The sequence below is a fragment of the Gymnoscopelus microlampas genome, assembly GCF_963454915.1.
Source record: "Gymnoscopelus microlampas genome assembly, chromosome: 21".
Classification (NCBI taxonomy): domain Eukaryota; kingdom Metazoa; phylum Chordata; class Actinopteri; order Myctophiformes; family Myctophidae; genus Gymnoscopelus; species Gymnoscopelus microlampas.
The window spans coordinates 2,120,037-2,140,857 of NC_139958.1; the positions used below are offsets into that span (position 1 = coordinate 2,120,037).

The 20,821-nt window shown below is 41.4% G+C and overlaps 1 protein-coding gene across 1 annotated transcript in view; it reads right to left on the reverse strand.

Annotated features, from left to right (window-relative positions):
• Positions 1-20,821, reverse strand: part of naa25 (N-alpha-acetyltransferase 25, NatB auxiliary subunit) — a 59,956-nt gene that overhangs the window by 32,300 nt on the left and 6,835 nt on the right. The window contains exons 2-9 of the mRNA XM_084046114.1: positions 16,511-16,596; positions 14,965-15,103; positions 11,524-11,642; positions 9,358-9,432; positions 3,944-4,051; positions 3,324-3,402; positions 1,253-1,364; positions 1,056-1,145 (exon numbers count right to left, since the gene is read on the reverse strand). Coding sequence (XP_083902240.1) covers positions 1,056-1,145; positions 1,253-1,364; positions 3,324-3,402; positions 3,944-4,051; positions 9,358-9,432; positions 11,524-11,642; positions 14,965-15,103; positions 16,511-16,596 — 808 coding nt within the window. The remainder of the gene's footprint in view (positions 1-1,055; positions 1,146-1,252; positions 1,365-3,323; positions 3,403-3,943; positions 4,052-9,357; positions 9,433-11,523; positions 11,643-14,964; positions 15,104-16,510; positions 16,597-20,821) is intronic.

The following is a 20,821-nucleotide window of genomic DNA, read 5'->3' on the forward strand; positions in this document are numbered from 1 at the left end:
ACCTTTAAATATCACTTACCCTACCTTTAAATATCACTTACCCTACCTTTAAATATCACTTACCCTACCTTTAAATATCACTTACCCTACCTTTAAATATCACTTACCCTACCTTTAAATATCACTTACCCTACCTTTAAATATCACTTACCCTACCTTTAAATATCACTTACCCTACCTTTAAATATCACTTACCCTACCTTTAAATATCACTTACCCTACCTTTAAATATCACTTACCCTACCTTTAAATATCACTTACCCTACCTTTAAATATCACTTACCCTACCTTTAAATATCACTTACCCTACCTTTAAATATCACTTACCCTACCTTTAAATATCACTTACCCTACCTTTAAATATCACTTACCCTACCTTTAAATATCACTTACCCTACCTTTAAATATCACTTACCCTACCTTTAAATATCACTTACCCTACCTTTAAATATCACTTACCCTACCTTTAAATATCACTTACCCTACCTTTAAATATCACTTACCCTACCTTTAAATATCACTTACCCTACCTTTAAATATCACTTACCCTACCTTTAAATATCACTTACCCTACCTTTAAATATCACTTACCCTACCTTTAAATATCACTTACCCTACCTTTAAATATCACTTACCCTACCTTTAAATATCACTTACCCTACCTTTAAATATCACTTACCCTACCTTTAAATATCACTTACCCTACCTTTAAGGGAACATTCTCAACTCAAATCTCTGCTTCTGGAGATTCTACAAATGTCTAAATCATTTTTTCTGAAAAACTATGTTGCTATAATATCAGTGGTTCTCAAACCTTTTCATGTCAAAGACCCCCAACATTATATGTATTTAATGACCCCCCCATCTCAAAATATTTTGGCCCAGGGGCCCCCTAGAAGCAAAGATGAGTTAAGAATGTTGGCTTTAAAAATGCATATATATATATATATATATATATATATATTCAAAGATAGGATTTGTGTACGATTTCGCCTGTAGTTGCTCCGATTGAGATGGTCTATCTTTCTGTATGAACCATCTTTGATTGTACTCACTGGTCTCCTTGGTCCGGCGGGCTCCATGACTGACCAATGAGGTGGAAGAGAGAGTCAAAGTACAAGGGATAGAACTGCCAATCATCTGGACTGAATAGGGAGACAGATGGGAGAGATACAAGTGTTGATAATACATATATATATATATCCATGGTGGTATATGCCATTAAAAGGCCTCAGTGATTGGTTGTACTTACTTCTTCAGTAACAGCTTGTGGGCCAGAGCATTAACCTCTGGCCAGTGCTGTAGTCGCTCATAGAGCATCATACACTTCTTCTCTCTACTCTGTAGCTCACTGGTCAGTTTCTCTATAAGAACACACACACACACACACACACACACAGGTCAGTTTCTCTATAAGAAGACACAACACACACACACACAGGTCTGTTTCTCTATAAGAAGACACAACACACACACACACACAGGTCAGTTTCTCTATAAGAAGACACAACACACACACACACACACACACACACACACACACACACACACACACACACACACACACACACACACACACACACACACACACACACACACACACACACACACACACACACACACACACACACACACACACACACACACAGGTCAGTTTCTCTATAACACACACACACACACATACACACACACACACACACACAGGTCAGTTTCTCTATAAGAAGACACAACACACACACACACACACACACACACACACAGGTCTGTTTCTCTATAAGAAGACACAACACACACACACACACACACACACACACACACACAGGTCAGTTTCTCTATAACACACACACACACACATACACACACACACACACACACAGGTCAGTTTCTCTATAAGAAGACACAACACACACACACACACACACACACACACACAGGTCTGTTTCTCTATAAGAAGACACAACACACACACACACACACACACACACACACACACAGGTCAGTTTCTCTATAAGAAGACACAACACACACACACACACACACACACACACACACACACACACACAGGTCTGTTTCTCTATAAGAAGACACAACACACACACACACACAGGTCAGTTTCTCTATAAGAAGACACAACACACACACACACACACACACACACACACACACACACACACACACAGGTCAGTTTCTCTATAACACACACACACACACATACACACACACACACACACAGGTCAGTTTCTCTATAAGAAGACACAACACACACACACACACACACACACACACACACACAGGTCAGTTTCTCTATAAGAAGACACAACACACACACACACACACACACACACACACACAGGTCAGTTTCTCTATAAGAAGACACAACACACACACACACACAGGTCAGTTTCTCTATAAGAAGACACAACACACACACACACACACACACACACACACACACACACACACACACACACACAGGTCAGTTTCTCTATAAGAAGACACAACACACACACACACACACACACACACACACACAGGTCTGTTTCTCTATAAGAAGACACAACACACACACACACACACAGGTCAGTTTCTCTATAAGAAGACACAACACACACACACACACACACACACACACACACACACACACACACACACACAGGTCAGTTTCTCTATAAGAAGACACAACACACACACACACACACACACACACACACAGGTCTGTTTCTCTATAAGAAGACACAACACACACACACACACACACACACACACACACACACACACACACAGGTCTGTTTCTCTATAAGAAGACACAACACACACACACACACACACACACACACACAGGTCTGTTTCTCTATAAGAAGACACAACACACACACACACACAGGTCTGTTTCTCTATAAGAAGACACAACACACACACACACACAGGTCAGTTTCTCTATAAGAAGACACAACACACACACACACACACACACACACACACACACACACACACACACACACACACACACACACACACACACACACACACACACACACACACACACACACACACACACACACACACACACACACACACACACCTTGTAAGCGTGCTTGGCCATTGGCTACTCAGAGCGCAGACAATGAGTTTCCGATGCAGATAAACACACCCACATATGGAGTGTGTTGTCTAACCTCAATGTGTCGCCATGGCGATCAGGGCACAAACAAATCAGTCAGCTCCATATATGGGCATATATTGATGTACATCAGGGCACTCCATACATGGGCATAAAAAGGGACAAGGACACACACACACAGACACAGACACACACTCAATACCCCCGAGTGGGCCTCTGATCACTTCCAGAGCCTCTACACATTTCCCCAGCCGTTCCAGGATCATAAAGTACAGCTGCACCTGGAGACACAGACAACAACACAAGGTAAACACTACAGAGGAGCAGGGGCGTGCACAGACATTTTGAGGGGCAGGTGCTCAAGTAAATCATACTTTTTTTTTTGTTTACTTGGTCTGCTCTTTTTTCCCCTCTACACCTATACCTCTTTGCCAAAAATAGCCGATCTACAAGCTCACAACGCCTCGCAGCGCGAGGCGTTGTGAGCTTGTAGATCTGCTATTTTTGGCTAAAGTTCTCCTCGGAAAAGGGATGCTAGGGTTTCGAGTGGTTATGGTAAAAAGAAACATCATATCACGTAAAGAATTGGCGGACCCCCCTGTAGTAACTCTGAGGACCCCCTGTTGAAGACCCCTGCTGTAAACTGAAACGTTTTTTTTTTCTTCCCAAAAGGGCACTTCTGGTCAAGAGGGCAAAGGGCAGGTGCTCTAGCACCACCTAGAGTCTATCTGTGCACGTCCCTGCAGAGGAGAACTAGACTAGCATGTTGTTATGATAAATATGAACATATGGACCGTATGAACATGCAGACTCTCCTCCTACCTCAGCCTCCGCTTCGATCTTCTCCTCCTTCACCATCTTCTCCACCATGCGTTCGGCCAGCGGCAGGAACATGGTCTGGGCCAGCTTCTCATCTTGTGCTGAGATGGCCTAAAAACAAACAAAGAACGTTTAAGGAGGATTTCAGGCTAGCCTTTTTCTTACCTTTTGATTGATTGACATTGTTATTAGGGCAAAACAATGTAAAACAACACAGTTACATTTATAATGCTTTTGTCTAAAAGCTCCGGCCAAAAAAGTCCTTGCGGACTTGTTTCTGTTGGGGGTCCTTGGTATTAATGTCATAGACATATATAGTAGCAACCAAACAGTTCAAAAATCAACATAAGAATACAGAGGAAAAAATATATACCATTGTGTACAAAAAAGGCATGAGAAAATAAACTTGAAAATGTGCTCCTCGGAGCACAAGTCTCCGCCAGTACTGTTCCTGTCTTAAGTGTTACTTGATTAATCCTGTCTTAAGTGTTACTCCGCCATTTCTCAGCCATTTCGTGATTACTCCTGTCTTACCTCACTTTGAAAGAGACCAAAACTCTTTCAAAGTGACACATCTATCTATTTATAGGCCGCTGATACGTCATGCGTCTCACTAGCCAATCAGAGCACACTCTTTCAACGTATTGTCACGTGTCACGTGAGGCTTGACCAATGTTAGCTTGGCCGAGGGGGGGGGGGACGGAAAGTGAAAACATAGTCTCCTGGCGGAGACAAAAAAATCACACCCAGTGTGAAGTGGGCGGTGTGTGGTCATCACAACATGACTCACTTAAAAAAAACACATAAATGTGTTTTTTATGTCCATACTGCTATTCATAGGGCTGCACATGTGTCATGTGTTTCGCTAGCCAATCACAGTCCTGAATTTTCAAAGTCAGCCAATCACATTACAGCTAGTGGTGATGACACTAGCTGTAATGTGATTGGCTGACTTTGCAAAAGTATAGATTTGTAGACTATTGGCCAATCGGTGCAGGATTGGTCAGTGTCCAAACCTCACTTATAGGGGGCGGTTACACCGCCCCAAAAATTATATACAAAAGAAGCATAAGAAAATAAAATAAAAAGTATGTACACAAAAAAAAAAAAAGGGGGGAGGGGGGGGGGGGGGGGGGTTGTCTGTCTACAGGGAAACTGGTACTAGCTCCTCTTATGGCCTCCAGAAAGATGAGTTTTTAGAGCTGTTTTGAATGAGCCCAGAGAACTGCATTTTTTGAGGGATGGGGTTAGACTATTCCATACCTTGGTGGCTGTGCTGTAGAAGGAGAATTTGCCCATGTTTGTTTTATGGGTGGGTGGTACCAGATTGTTGTTACCTTTATATAACATTCTATCCTAGGACAGGGGTTTTCAACTGATTTTGACCCAGGGACCACCATCCTGACTAAGAGCAACCTGGGGACCACCACTAGTGTGCGTGGTGGGTCCATCATAGACCCACCCCACACAATAGTGGTGGTGGGGGGGGTTCATGCACCGCAGGGAGCTGGAGAAAATAGCTATAATATCAATATAATATCTAATAAAATACAGTGATTTTGTTTGAATATGATGGAGCATGATTAAGGATTACTGTGATTATGGTAAGCTCACATTTCATATCACACACACACACACACACACACACACACACACACACACACACACACACACACAGTGGCCCTCATTTATCAACAGAGCGTATTAACCGGCGTATATTTTTTTCCATATATTCGGCCGTACGCCAACGTGTAAGTCACATTTATCAACGAATCCTACACAGCCGATCAGAGCGTACACATGGTCCCAGCCTTGATAAATGTCACGGCTGAAACCGAGCGTCATTTAAATAACACGCCCCTTAAATATTCTGGAAACGCCCCGATTTTACCACATGAAGAACCGCAAAAAAAAGAGTTTCGCCAGCTCGCCTCGCTGCCTGTTAAGTCACACACACGCCTCTCTCTCTCTCACACACACACACACACACACACACACACACACACACACACACACACACACACACACACACACACACACACACACACACACACACACACACACACACACACACACACACACACCTGTGTCTTTCATGTAATACGTAGCGGTACAATCTTTGTCACGTAGGCTTGTAGCCTACATGAATGACATAGCTGCCTGTCAAGTCACACACACGCCTCACACACACACACACACACACACACACGCCTCACACACACACACACACACAATGAGGGCCACTGTGGCTAGGTGTCTGTCAATATGAACGTCAGATAAACCAAAAAGAATATTTAAAAAAAACTGCTATAAAAATATGTGATCTAGTCATCATCATGATTTATTTACCTCACGACCATGTTCACAATGTGCTCCATGATATCCATATGATATCAGATATCATACATTTACATTACATAGTATTCATACAGACATGGCAAAAGGCATGGCAAGCCTTATTTAAACAGAGGGAGAACGTTTTCCAGAAAAGCACATAGTTTATAGATAACTCTTTGCTTGTCATATTGCAGTAGTAAAATGAGTTTCAGCATAGATGGGTGAGTTATATAATACTTTGGCAGATATTGTTGTCTAATGATAGTGTTTTTACACTCAAACATAACGTGAAACTCATCTCCAACTGGATTTTCATTACATAAATTGCAGAACCTCTGGCTTCTTTCAAGTCCTCTATATCTACCAGTAATCTTTGGGATTCTTGTGTTGTTCAACCGGAAGTTACAAATGGCCTATGGTCTATAGAGGATATGCGTGTGACATCATCATCAAACCCGGAAGTTATGCAGGAATGCCTACTGAGTGTCAAAAAAATACTTTCTGGCCTTGACAGCCCATGCATCCAAACAGAAAAGTCATATCTGATTGCATTAAACAACATTAAACAATGTTAAACTCACTTTGCATGTTGCTGTGCCACTCACTTTAAGCGTGCGCATATCCTCTGTTCTTAAGGTTCTCACACAACAGATATTTTTCCAACTTAAACTCTTGTTTGTCCTCAACATAAATGTCACATGATGTCATATCATTAAGTTCACTTTTGCAGAAACTGATCTCTCAACCTTTTGTTCGACCGTTCGTTTCAACCAGTCAGTGTTGTTACATTTCTGTGTGAGCCAGATGTAAGACATACCACAGTCGTCCAGTATATGCTTCACCTGCCAAACCCATGGTGACGTACATTATATACACCTGTATTAAACAGGTTAACCCTTTAAGACCTGGAGACTAGGGGTGTGCCGATATATCGTCCCGCGATATATCGCGATACGTTTTCGCGACGATATGTATCGTTTTGGAAAAAAAAAATATCGTTTTTGAAATTTTTTTTTTTTTTTTTTTTACAATCATAATAATCAGGCATGCAAACGGCCCCGAAGTGAAAAGAGTGACAACATGTTTTTTTTTTCGGGTCAGGTGTCATACTATTTGGATTCAAAACGGCTATTGTAGCTGAAAAGCTACAAGTTTGCATATCTGAATAATGCAAAAACAGAATTATTTGTTTGCATTTTCTTTTTTTCTCCTCCATATATTTTCATAATAAAAAAAGTGCGTATCGTATCGAAATCGTATCGAAGTTGTGAGCCAAATATCGTATCGTATCGTTTCGTGAAATTAGTGTATCGGCACACCCCTACTGGAGACGCATCTGTGTTACTTTTTCATTTGAGCTAAAAAGCATTATTTTACACTTTGGCTATTTTTGAAAAATCATGAAAATGTGTGCAAATCTTTGAATATATATTGTTTAAAGCGAACATTTTGAACTCTATTTTTGTTTCTGGGGGGTCCCTGGAACATATATTTTGAGATGGGGGTCCGCGGCCAAATTCATATCATTTTGAGGGTCCTTGACATGGAAAAAAATAATATTATATATTATGGCAACGTAAGTTTAAAAAAAAAAAACCTGTTGAATCCCCCAGAAGCAAAGATTTGAGTTACAAATGTTCGCTTTAAAATGATTTAAAGATTTGCACACATTTTTACGATTTTTTCAAAAATAGCAGATCTACAAGCTCGTAGCGCGGCACTCGGTGCCGCGCTACGAGCTTGTAGATCTGATATTTTTGAATAGCCCAAACAAATCAAACAAAGTGACACAGATGCGTTCCAGGTCTTAATGGGTTAAGCAGACAGTCGTACATTATTCGGCTCAATTTGCTCTCTTTTCCTTCGAGCCACCGGGCCCAATAGCAATGTATAGACTGAGCATGGATCAGGTTTTTTAGCTGTGGTGGACTCAGGATGGAGTTATGAAGATTTTCTACTGCACCAGATCGTCCTAGGAGATCATACCATCATAATAAAAAGGTAAGGAACAGACTAGTCCGGAATTCTCCTTTAATGTAGGTATTAGGGGTGTAACGATACGCTTTAACAACGATTCGATACGTATCACGATACTTGGTTGTCGATACGATACATGAACGATACAGGTTCATTTAGAACCATACGATACGTTTCGATTCAATGATTTAGTCGATACGATGCATGAACGATACAGGACAGGTTCAGTTAAAACTATACGATTCGATGGTTTAAAACATTGGTTCTCAAAGTGGGGTCCGGGGACCCCCAGGGGTACTTGAGGGGGTTCCAGGGGGACCCTTATGGGTCTGTAACTCTGAGAGTGTACAAATGGAACCAAATGGACCCTAACGGGTCCATTTGGTTCCATTTGTACACTCTCAGAGTTAAGTTAACATTGATTTTACAACATGAATTGGGGTCCCAGAGATAGAAATGCCATTAAATGGGGGTCCGTAGCCCTAATGCATGTCAAACTGGGGGTCCTTAAAATGTATCTTTTCAAATGGGGGTCCGCGGGCTAATAAGTGTCCATTTGGGGGTCCTTGACATGAAAGAGTTTGAGAACCACTGGTTTAAAATCGATATAGTAACTATTTATTTACCCAACGATTCTGTGTGAGAAAATAAATACCTGGATACTGGATATTAACCCCTCTTTCTCTGTTTTCTTCTTAAAATTGCTACGAGTACTCAGTATTGATAAAATTGATTGTTTGCATTGCAAAACGATTCGATACGATACAAGACACTAGTCCGGAATTCTCCTTTAATGTAGGTATCTATGTGTCACCATGGATTCAGGTATAAACATCCCCTGTGTGGATGGATGCTTCTGTATGCAGCACAGACACGCGTTGTGTGTGGATGGATGCTTCTGTATGCAGCAAAGACACGCGTTGTGTGTGGATGGATGCTTCTGTATGCAGCACAGACACGCGTTGTGTGTGGATGGATGCTTCTGTATGCAGCAAAGACACGCGTTGTGTGTGGATGGATGCTTCTGTATGCAGCAAAGACACGCGTTGTGTGTGGATGGATGCTTCTGTATGCAGCACAGACACACGTTGCCCATAGCCTACCTGCATCACCAGGCTCATGACCGACCAGAAGTAGTAAGGGTTCTTGGGAACTATCTTATAGAGGGCCATTCCTGCCTGTCGAGGAGAAGAAATACCATGGTCAATACTCTACAGACATCGTCTACGAGAAAATAATCATCATCATCATCATAAATGTACACATCCAACCAACTCACACAAAACTAATCTACATTCAATGACCGAAAAAAAGGAATATGGCTGAAGAACAATGCTTATTGTTTGCCTATCCTTTACAGTGCATAAAAAAAGGCTTTTCACTGAATCTGAAGAGTCATTACAGAAGGCCAGTTAATGCGTGTTTAGCCCTTTAAGACCGGGGGACGCATCTGTGTAACCACGTTATCCACATTTTATACTTTTGGTTGTTCAAAAATAGCAGATCTACAAGCTCATAGCGCGGCACCGAGTGCCGTGCTATGAGCTTGCAGATCTGCTAGTTTATTTTAAATCGTGTTTTTTTTTTTTTGCAAATCTTTGAATATATATATATATATCTATAAAGCAATTGTTTTTTACTCAAATCTTTGCTTCTGGGGGTCCCTGGAACAATGTTTTTTTTTAGATGGGGGTCCGCAGCCAAATACATATCGTTGTGGGGCTCCTTGACACTGACATTAATATTATAGCAACATCAGTGTTTTAGAAAACTGTTTTAAACTGATTTAGAAGACATTTGTAGAATCCCCAAGAAGCAATAACATTTTAGTTAGAAATGCTCGCTTTAAATATATATATATAAATATATATTCAAAGATTTGCACAAAATTGTTCACGATTTTTCAAAAAATAGCAGATCTACAAGCTCATAGCGCGGCACTCGGTGCCGCGCTATGAGCTTGTATATCTGCTATTTTTTAATGGCCCAACGAAATCTAAAAAGGACACACAGACGCGTTCCAGGTCTTAAAGAGTTACATGACTTTGTGTGTGTCCCTCGTTCAAAACAAGTGGGTTGTTGAGCACATCCAGTTCCTACGCTGGTGCTGGTCACAAAATAACAGTATATAAGAATGGAAGTCAAGTCCGCACGACAGCTTTGCTCCTCGGTGTTTCGTGTATTTAACCCATTCAAACCAGGACCGCATCTCTGTCGGGTTTTTTTTACATTTCTTTGGGCTATTCAAAAATAGCAGATATACAAGCTCATAGCAGATCTGCTTTTTGATGGGGTTCCACGGCCAAATACATATCATTTTTGAGAACCACTTGATATTATAACATACGTTTAAAAAAAAAAAACTGTTAGGATTTAGAAGACGTTTGTGAAATCCCCCAGAAGCAAAGATTTGAGTTACAAATGTTCACTAAAATAAATATATATACATATATATATATATATATATATTCAAGATTTGAGTTACAAATGTTCACTTTAAAGGTAGGGTAAGTGATATTTTTTGGTTAAAACAAAAAAGTATTTTGTTAAAAGGTTAAAGCATTATATTGTGATAGTAATCATTGCTATAGAGTGTTTGTTCAGTAACAGGAGTCTCCCCGTCTCTCCAGCTCTTTAATAAACAGAAAATATTTTTTTTGGTAGGTGCCAAAATATCAGCCAATCAGGAGATAGTACCCATTTTTAAGCTTCATTTTTATAGTGTTCCAGTTACAATTTTGTCTGTTCATTTCTTAGTGTCATCACTTCACATTTCACTTGTTTAATCTAGATCCTGATTGAGTTCTCTATCCTGATTGGATAAAATTGGAAATGAAACTGAAACGAAAATGCATTTTCTGTTTAATAAAGAGCTGGAGAGACAAGGAGACTCCTTTTACTGAACAAACACTCTATAGCAATGAGTACTATCACAATATAGAGCTATTTAACACTTATTTTAACCAAAGAAAATCACTTACCCTACCTTTAAAGAACTATATACACATATATATTCAAAGATTTGCAAACATTTTCACGATTTTTCAAAAACAGCAGATCTACAAGCTCATAGCGCGGCACTCGGTGCCGCGCTATGAGCTTGTAGATCTGCTATTTTTGAATAGCCCAAAGTATAAGATAATGGTTTAAGTGGTTACACGCAGATGCGTTCCCGACTTTTAACGGGTCAAACAGACAAAACACACGGAGGGGGGCATGGAAGCTGTTGAGCGGGACTTCCATTCTTTCACGTTTGACGCTCGTCCCACCTGCTGCATCTTCTTGTACTCGCCCACGCGAGCGTAGGCCATGAAGAGATGGGAGTGGTACTCCTCGCTCAGCGGGACCTTCTTGACCGCAGCCTCGTACAGCTTGGTTACCAACTCCGCTGTGAGAGAAACCACGACAGAAAAACTGTAAATAACACAAATACTCCCATGTCCATGTTCCTCACCACCAGAGTCTCCCTTTAATCAACACATTGACTGCCTGAACGCAGATCTGAGTTCTATTGTTTAACACATCGGGTGCCAAACACGGTCTGAACCGTGTGTTTACATAGTGGCGCTTCCGCCGCTTCGGTGCCGAACACGGTCTGAACCGTGAGTTTAGTCTTTTCGTTTTTTTCGTTTTTCTCCGCGCGGGCGGGGCTAGAGCAGCTCTGGGAGCACCCATTGTAATCCTGCGAAGGAAGTGCCAGATCGCTCACCGGAAACACTTTTTTTTTCCCCATCCGCTTCCTGTCTATTTCCTACTTTGAAACGCCTATATCTCCGAATCTGTTTCCTGTGGGGAAAACCGGTCATGCGCGATGCGCGATCCCCCCCCCCGTTGTAACTCGCGGAGGGGAATGTTATGGTTCCAGGCTGTAGCCAGGCTCATGGCACAACATGAATCGATGCTTTTTTTTGCGTGGATTTGCTTGTTACGCACGCGGAAGCTTTAAACAGCAAAGCGCAGTCAATGGGGAGAATGCTGGCACCCACGGTAAGTTCTTATGAAAAAATGCTGGCACCCGATGTGTTAATTGTGGTTTAATGGACGATCGCGCGGTTTTCTGTACATTCCGACATCAGGTTCTAGGGGTGTGCCGATAGACTAATTTCACGAAACGATACGATACGATATTGGGCTCACAACTTCGATACGATACGCACTTTTTTTATTATGACAATATATGGGGGAGGAAAAAAGTAAATGCAAACAAATAATTCTGTTTTTGCATTATTCAGACATGCAAACTTGTAGCTTTTCAGATACAATAGCCGTTTTGAATCCAAAAAGGGCAATAGTGTGACACCTGACCCGGAAAAAATAAATACATGTTGTCACTCTTTTCACCTCGGGGCTGTTTGCATGCCTGATTATTATGATTGTAAAAAAATGAAAAAAAAAAAATCTCAAAACGATACTTTTTTTCCCAAAACGATACATATCGTCACAAAAACGTATTGCGACATATCACAGCTGCCTGGAACAAAACATTTACAGACACTTTTACTGTCACTTGTCACGGATGAGTTTGAGAACTACTGGTTTAGAAGGCATTTGTAGAATGGGCTTCAGGTCTCAACTCATGCAGTGCCTTTGATGTACAAACTAAGCCCAGAGTCATGCACGTTGCTATAATATCAGTGGATCTCAAACTTTTTTCATGTCAAAGGACTCAAAATTATATGTATTTGTCCCCCTCCCCCCTCCCCAGAAGCAAAGATTTGACTGTTCCCTTTTAACCCATTAAGGTAGAAGATATACAAGCTCAACTATGAGCTTGTATATCTGCTATTTTTGAATAGCCAAAGAAATCTAAAGTGACACAGATGCGTTCCAGGTCTTAATGGGTTAAAAAAAATAATTATATATATATATATATATATATATATATATATATATATATATATATATATATATATATATAAAAAGATTTCAAACAATTCTTCTAAAATAGCAGATCTACAAGTGCCACGCTATGAGCTTGCAGATCTGCTATTTCAAAGAAGCGCAGTAGGTTAGACAGCATTAGAGGCAGATGAATGTGAACACCACGTCCTGCAACAACTAATTATTGAGTCATTTCTAAATTGCGACAGCAACAGCAAACAAAGTTAGCAAACATGTGCAAACCACCAGCCCCACGACATCCTCCATCCATTATACATAGAAAAGAGATCATTGGTTCTCAAGGACCCTGGGGGTCCTTGGGGGGGGGCTTCTTATCACCCTGTCAGGTGACAAGAAGCCTATGACTCCCTAAGACCGGGAACGCGTCTGTGTCACCTTCAAGATTTCTTTGGAAATTCCAAAATAGCAGACTATCACAGAATAGCAGACTTTTTTTTTCTTCAAAAATAGCAGATCTAAAAGCTCATAGCGCGGCACTCGGTGCCGCGCTATGAGCTTGTAGATCTGCTATTTTTGAAAAGAAAAAAGTCTTGAAAATGTGTGCAAATCTTTGAATATATATATATATATATAATTTTAACTCAAATCTTTGCTTCTGGGGGGTCCCTGGAACAAAACATTTTCAGATAGGGGTCTGCGGCCAAACATATATAATTTTGGGGGTCCTTGACATGAAAAGGTTTGAGAACCACACACACGTACACACACACACACACACACACACACACACACACACACACACACACACACACACACACACACACACACACACACACACATATAGCAACATAAGTTATTTAAAAAAAAAAATAACTCTTAAGATTTAAAAGACATTTGTAGAATCCCCAGAAGCAAAGGTTTGAGTTAAAAAATGTTAGCTATGAGCTTGTATATCTGCTATTTATTTGAATAGCCAAAGAAATAAAAAAAAATGACACAAGATGCATTCCCGGGCTTTAATGAGGTTAAGCAGAGACGTCGGGGTTATTAAGATGTTTCCGTCTGTCTCTCAGCAGCGAGACAAACGCTCAACTGGGTGGGCAAGCGGCCCGCGTTGCCCAGCGCTCTGTTTTTTTACCATAGAAGTACATGGCAGAAATGTGTGTGTGTGTGTGTGTGTGTGTGTGTGTGTGTGTGTGTGTGTGTGTGTGTGTGTGTGTGTGTGTGTGTGTGTGTGCGCGCAGTGGCGTGCACAGACATTTTGAGGGGCAGGTGCTCAAGTAAAAAAAAAAGGGCACCTTGCGCGGCGCGCGGAACGGCCGGCTGCCTTAATAGTGTGAAATTTATAGAAGAAAATTGCACATTTTGGGGAATTATTAATATATTAGAAGCTTTTAATCCAGAATTGATCGATGTCACCATGGGCTACATACTGTAAACCAGAGGTCTTCAACGTCACCTATACCTCTTTGCCAAAAATAGCAGATCGGCTATTTTTGGCTAAAGTTCTCCTCAGAAAAGGGATGCTAGGTTTCGAGTGGTTATGGTAAAAAGAAAAATCATATCACATAAAGATTTGGCGGACCCCCCTGTAGTAACTCTGAGGACCCCCTAGGGGTCCCGGACCCCCTGTTGAAGACCCCTGCTGTAAACTGAAAAAAAAAAAATCTCTTTTTTTCAAAAGGGCACTTCTGGTCAAGAGGGCAAAGGGCAGGGTGCTCTAGCACCACCTAGAGTCTATCTGTGCACGTCCCTGTGTGTGTGTGTGTGTGTGTGTGTGTGTGTGTGTGTGTGTGTGTGTGTGTGTGTGTGTGTGTGTGTGTGTGTGTGTGTGTGTGTGTGTGTGTGTGTGTGTGTGTGTGTCTCACGTCGATGCATCTCTCTGTACAGTATGGTGAGGGCCTGTAGTGAGTTGTCATCGGTGGGTTCTAGCGTGGCTACCTCCTGGGCCAACATGAAAGCCTCATCCTGCTTCCCTGTGCGCTGGAGACCGATGGCCTTGAGGACCTGAGGGAGGAGAGGAGAGGAGAGGAGAGGGGAGGAGAGGGGAGAGGAGGAGAGGGGAGGAGAGGGGAGGAGAGGGGAGGAGAGGAGGGGAGAGGAGAGGGGAGGAGAGGGTGGGAGGTTAAGGTTCATGTTAATCTTGATCTTGAAGTCGGTTATTTTGACTCATTGAGTGCCATTTTTTTTTTGGGGTTCAGAACCCAAGATATCATTATCTGAAGATTTGCAGCTCCATCCACTCCTTGTTTAACTTAGAACTGAAAAAGGCAGTATCTCGCTTCCTAAGCACTTTTTTTTTTTACTTTGAAAAAAATAAAAATCTAAAATTGTACTGGCCAGAAATAGCCAGAAATAATTTGAGCAGTCAATGAGTTAATGGGTTATAAGAGGTTTACATTAGACCTAATGTAAGATCTTTTTCTCAAGACGGTTCATTGCAGGCGATGGATGGTGTGCTTTATTGGTTTTAGTTGTTCAACAATATTCAATAAATAGCCATAAATAGTTCATCTGTGTGAGCGGTGAGTAAATAACATTTTGTAATTGTGTTTTTGGTGTTTTATAAGGGATCATGGGTCATAAGACAAGACATGGAAATAAAAGTTTCATTCATTCCTTAATCCATTTAGACCGGGAACGCAATGCATACGGTGTCATTTTAAGATTTCTTTGGGCTTTTCAAAAATAGCCAAGTCTTAGCAAATAGCAAATCTTTTGAATATATATATTTTTAAAGTGAACATTTTTACTCAAATCTTTGCTTCTGGGGATGTTACTAACAGTTTTTTGTTTTTTAAAATATGTTGCTATAAGACCCCCAAAATGACAGGTATTTGGCTGCGGACCACCATCTCAAAATATTTTGTTCCAGGGACCCCCCCAGATTCAAATATTTGAGTTAAAAATGAATCTATATTTATATCCAATGATATATTCAGATTTGCACACATTTTTTACGATTCTTTTCCAAAAATAGCAGATCTACAAGCTCGTAGCGCGGCAATTGGTGGCGCGCTACGAGAGCTTGTAGATCTGCTATTTTTGAATAGCCAAAGAGATCTAAAAGTGACACACAGATGCGTTCCCGGACTAAATGGATTAATACAGTGCAAGGTTGCTTGGTTGGTACAGAGCATACTTCAAACCTGCACGTTTTTCTTCCTAGCCATCTCACACGTTCAATAAGAAAATAACAGTCAACCTTACTTTATTCATTCCTTTTAATTCATTAAAGTACGGGCAGCATACATGGAGCCTTCCTCAGCGCGTATGCCCCGTGCCTTAATGAAGTATAAGTACCAGAAGGACTTCGGGCGCCCTGGCTATTATTTTCTTATTATTTCTTCTTTGTGAGCCGTGCCCCCGGGCAACCTGCATTTACACAGACTACTGTGATGTCACACACTTCACCTTGGCACAGTGCAGGTCCTTGTGCTTCTTTAGCAGTTTGTCTGCCTGCTGGATGGCCATCTTGTTGTTTCCATTGTCGAGAGAATCTGAGGAAATAAAAGAGGATTATTTCTATTTATATTTCAGGGAGCATACCGTTATGTTTGTGGAAGTGTGGCTTCCATGGTTAGGTACAGAAGATTTATTATATATACTAAAGCTATATTATGTCAATGGTAGGGGCGTGGGGGGGAAAAAAACAATTTGAATATGAATCGCGATTCTCATGCTGGACGATTCAGAATCGATACTCCAAATAAATAACATAGATTTTTTTTTTAAATGTTTTTTTTTGACAAGACGTGTCAAGTTCTCGATTTTGAATTGGAAAAAAATCTTTTTTTACTCAGTCACTGCCACCGACGTAAAAAAACGTAATTTTGCAAAATCATTTTTCAAAACAAGATCTCAAGGTCCTTCATCTCTCGCCACGACACATTTCACTGTAGCACACACCCGGATACGGAAATACGTCATATCAAAGATTTTCGCTTCCGCCCACTTCCTGTTTGGGTTCCAGCCTTCAAACGCCATTTTCTCGGCTTTGCATTTTTTCCACCGAGGAACACTGTTTCGCGTCGCTGTTTTTGAAACTGCTACGGCTGCCAAATGGAATGTCGACGATTGAAAATGTGTTCTCTGGGCCACTCACACAACTACCCTGTGTGTCTACAAACAGTTGAACACGCGATCATAAGGGATTTAGCGAGGTCTGTGGCGAGGTGGAAAAAGTATAAGTGAGTTTTCCGTTCAGATGGCCATGCATGCTGTTTAACGCTGGGCTGGAGGAGAAGGGCTAAGGATAAGGATAAGGATAATTCCTTTTAACAGGTCGTTCATTAAAGTCCTTGCGGTCTTGTTTACAATGAGAACCTGTGTGCAATTAGGGGTTAAGAGCAGGGGTGCACATAACTTTTTAGGTCTGGTACGCAGAAGAGCACCTGGACATGTGACTTGGTGCGCATGGCGCCCGTCCCGTTTTGTCAACGGGGGGGGGGGGGGAGGGGGGGTTCAGCCCGGACAGTTTTGTCAACGGGGGGGGGGGGGGGGGGGGGGCGAGAAAAAAAGGACGCTCCGCTTCTAAATTCCGCCGATTTTTGCCGGTTTTTTTTCTCACGCTGTTAGATAAAGCCCACAAGGTTGGTGCCCTGTGCTGCTGCGCTGATTTTATCCGCCAGATTGGGACGTTCACGGCATATTTTGCACCATTACGGTGCGTTCATCATCGGTGACGAGTGCCTCTAACAGCCGCTGCTGGCTGCGTGCACGCAGCGAGGCAATGCGAGGCGATGCGAGGCGACGCGAGTCATATCTCTACCCCTGTGCCTAATGGCTGTACATGGGGCCGACGCGTGCTTTAGAGTGATTGTGTGAGTGTGGCTTCAGGAAGTAAATTCCTAGCCTCGATCTCCAGGCTTTTATTTTTTAGTTTTGCTAAAAAATAAAAGCTTGGAAATTCCTGTCCTAGCTGTTGGTGCGCAAAAACGCCTCGCGTCGTCTGATGTGGTGCGCATTTTTTATTTTGGGTGCGCATGCGCACCTGCGCACCAGTTATGTGCACCCCTGGTTAAGAGTCTTGCTCAGGGACAAATTTCATTTCATCGACACATATGCTGACCTGGCCTGGAGTCGAACCTGGGGCAACCAGGGCCTCTGGCTCCCTAGGCGGGCTCACTAACCATTCAGCTATGGCCGCCCGATCGGAATGTTTGTTGTCCGAGTGACGTGCACGACTCGTCCGTGTGTTTAGAAACGACTGGACTTGAGATCATAATGAAAAAAAAAAAAAAATGTGAATTTTTAAACATATTTATAAAAAAACACTAAATAAGACACACAGAAATAAGTCTGGCAGGGAATGAGTTAAATCGACAATTGTTTGAATCAGGGGGAAAAAAAAATCGTTTTTGAATCGAAATAGTTTGTTTTGAAAAAATCTGAATCGTGGTCCCAAGATTCAGAATGGAATGGAATGGAATGGTGAGATAGCAGAAGATTCACAGCCCTGGTCAATGGTATAAACCTTACATCATTATAACCAAGAATGGCCCTTTTTTGTCATGACAGCTGGTCTGCCTGAATGAACTGTGCCAGAAAGAAGGTATATTTGTCTCTCATGACGATGTGGGTCCTCTCCGTTTGGAACCGTTAAGTATGGAACGTCACTGATGACGAAGGTCATCACGTCCACATTAAACCCTTAATGACTCATTAATTAGCAGCTTCAAATGTGATTGAAATGAACTGGTTGGTCTTCCTTTAGAGACCTACTGTGTGTTAACCCTGTAAAAAAACGGGAACGCATCTGTGTGTCATTTTAAGATTTATTTTGGGCTATTCAAAAATAGCAGATATACAAGCTCATATCGCGGCACCGAGTGCCGCGATATGAGCTAAATATATGCAAAATATTGAAAATTTGTGCAAATCTTTGAATATATTTTTTTAAAGTGAACATTTTGTATCTGAAATCTTTGCTTCTGGGGGGGTCCCTGGAACAACACATTTTGAGATGGGGTCCGCGGGCCAAATACATGTGTAAAAACGTTTTCTAAATCCTAACAGTGTATTGCTATATCAGTGGTGCTCCAACTTTTTCCATGTCAAGGACTCCCCAAAATGATATGTATTTGGCCGTGGACCCGCATCTCAAAATATATTGTTCCAGGGACAACAAGAGTTAAAAAATGTTCGCTTTAAAACATATGTTTTGGCACAAATCTTCGACAGTTTTTCAACAAATAAAATAGCCAAAGAAATGTTAAAATGACACAGATGTGTTCGCGGTCTTAAAAGGGATATGGGGATTCCTATACAAACCCATTATAACTTCAAACTCCATTTTAACCATGTTAGATTCATCAAAAACACCCGTCCTTGGTTCTGGTGAATCACCCTGCCCTCCTAATACGTGAGGGGGCCGTGTTTTTTCGATTACTTTTTTCATTTATTTTTATTTATTTTTTTGGAAAATGAAAAACATTAAATACAACAAAAAAAAAAAAATGAAAAAAGTAATCGAAAAAACACGGCCCCCTCGCATATTAGGAGGGCAGGGTGATTCACCAGAACCAAGGACGGGTGTTTTTGATGAATCTAACATGGTTAAAATGGAGTTTGATGTTATAATGGGTTTGTATAGGAAGGGGGCGTGTCTGATAAAATGAATATCAAATATCTAAATACTGAATCAAGCAACTTAAAAACGGTCTGGGGGGCTCACAAAAGCCTGAGTAGACGATAAAATGACCCAACGTTTTTTTTTTAAAGTGAAATATCCCTTTAATCCACAGTCATGATCCATAATATATCACGACACAAGCGTATCGTGACCCAAGTATCGTGATACGTATCGCACCGTGAGGTTCTTGCCAACACCCATCGCTACAATTGCCTGGACAACAACAAGTGCAAAATACATTTAGCCAATTTCCTCACCAATGAGAATTATGCAGTTTGCAAACAAACAATTCTGTGACACCTAAAACACCTTAAAATGCTTCTTTCCAGTTTCCACGTACAATCAGCTACATGAACGACCTGACAAGAACCAGAACGATCCAGGACAAAGGGAAATGCTAAGCTAGCCCCCCCACCCCCCATCCGATATACTGTGAAGTTGTTTACACAAAGTTAGGTGGCAGCTATACTGGGAATAAATGCTGTTGGTGGTGTATATAAAATATACCAAGGTTTTTTATGCACGTGTACATTTGATGATGCTCTACTATTTTATTCTTTTTTTTTGCACTCTTCTTTTCTTTAAAGAAAATATTTCTATAATTATTCTGTTGTTATTATCTAGGCTGCTGCATCGTCTGAAGGAAGCCAAACCAAAGTGAGTTTTACTCTTATGTACCACAAGATGTACCCATACAGGACAACCTTGAACCTTAGATCTTCACAAGTAGTAGGCCTATAGTAGCCTGGTAAACCCTCCCTCCGGAAATCTCATTTCCATTTGATTCCAGACGTGAGTCTGGCCTGAACGCCCATTCTGCAATATTGGCTGTGGGCTGGAGTTGGGCGGGAGTAATACCGTTGACTGACAACCCCTTCAGCCAATGATCGTTTTTCCCCTTCAGCCAATCAGCAGTTCATTTTTACCACCTCCAGACTATGTGACGCAACGGGACTTTTGAGACGGCCATGCCCAAAATAGGTTGCCTTATTGGGATACATGCGTGTCACTCCCTGCCCCATGCCGGTTCTCTAAAATTATTCTTTTAAATAGGCTCTGTCATGATTAATTGACCACATATATGAAGTTAA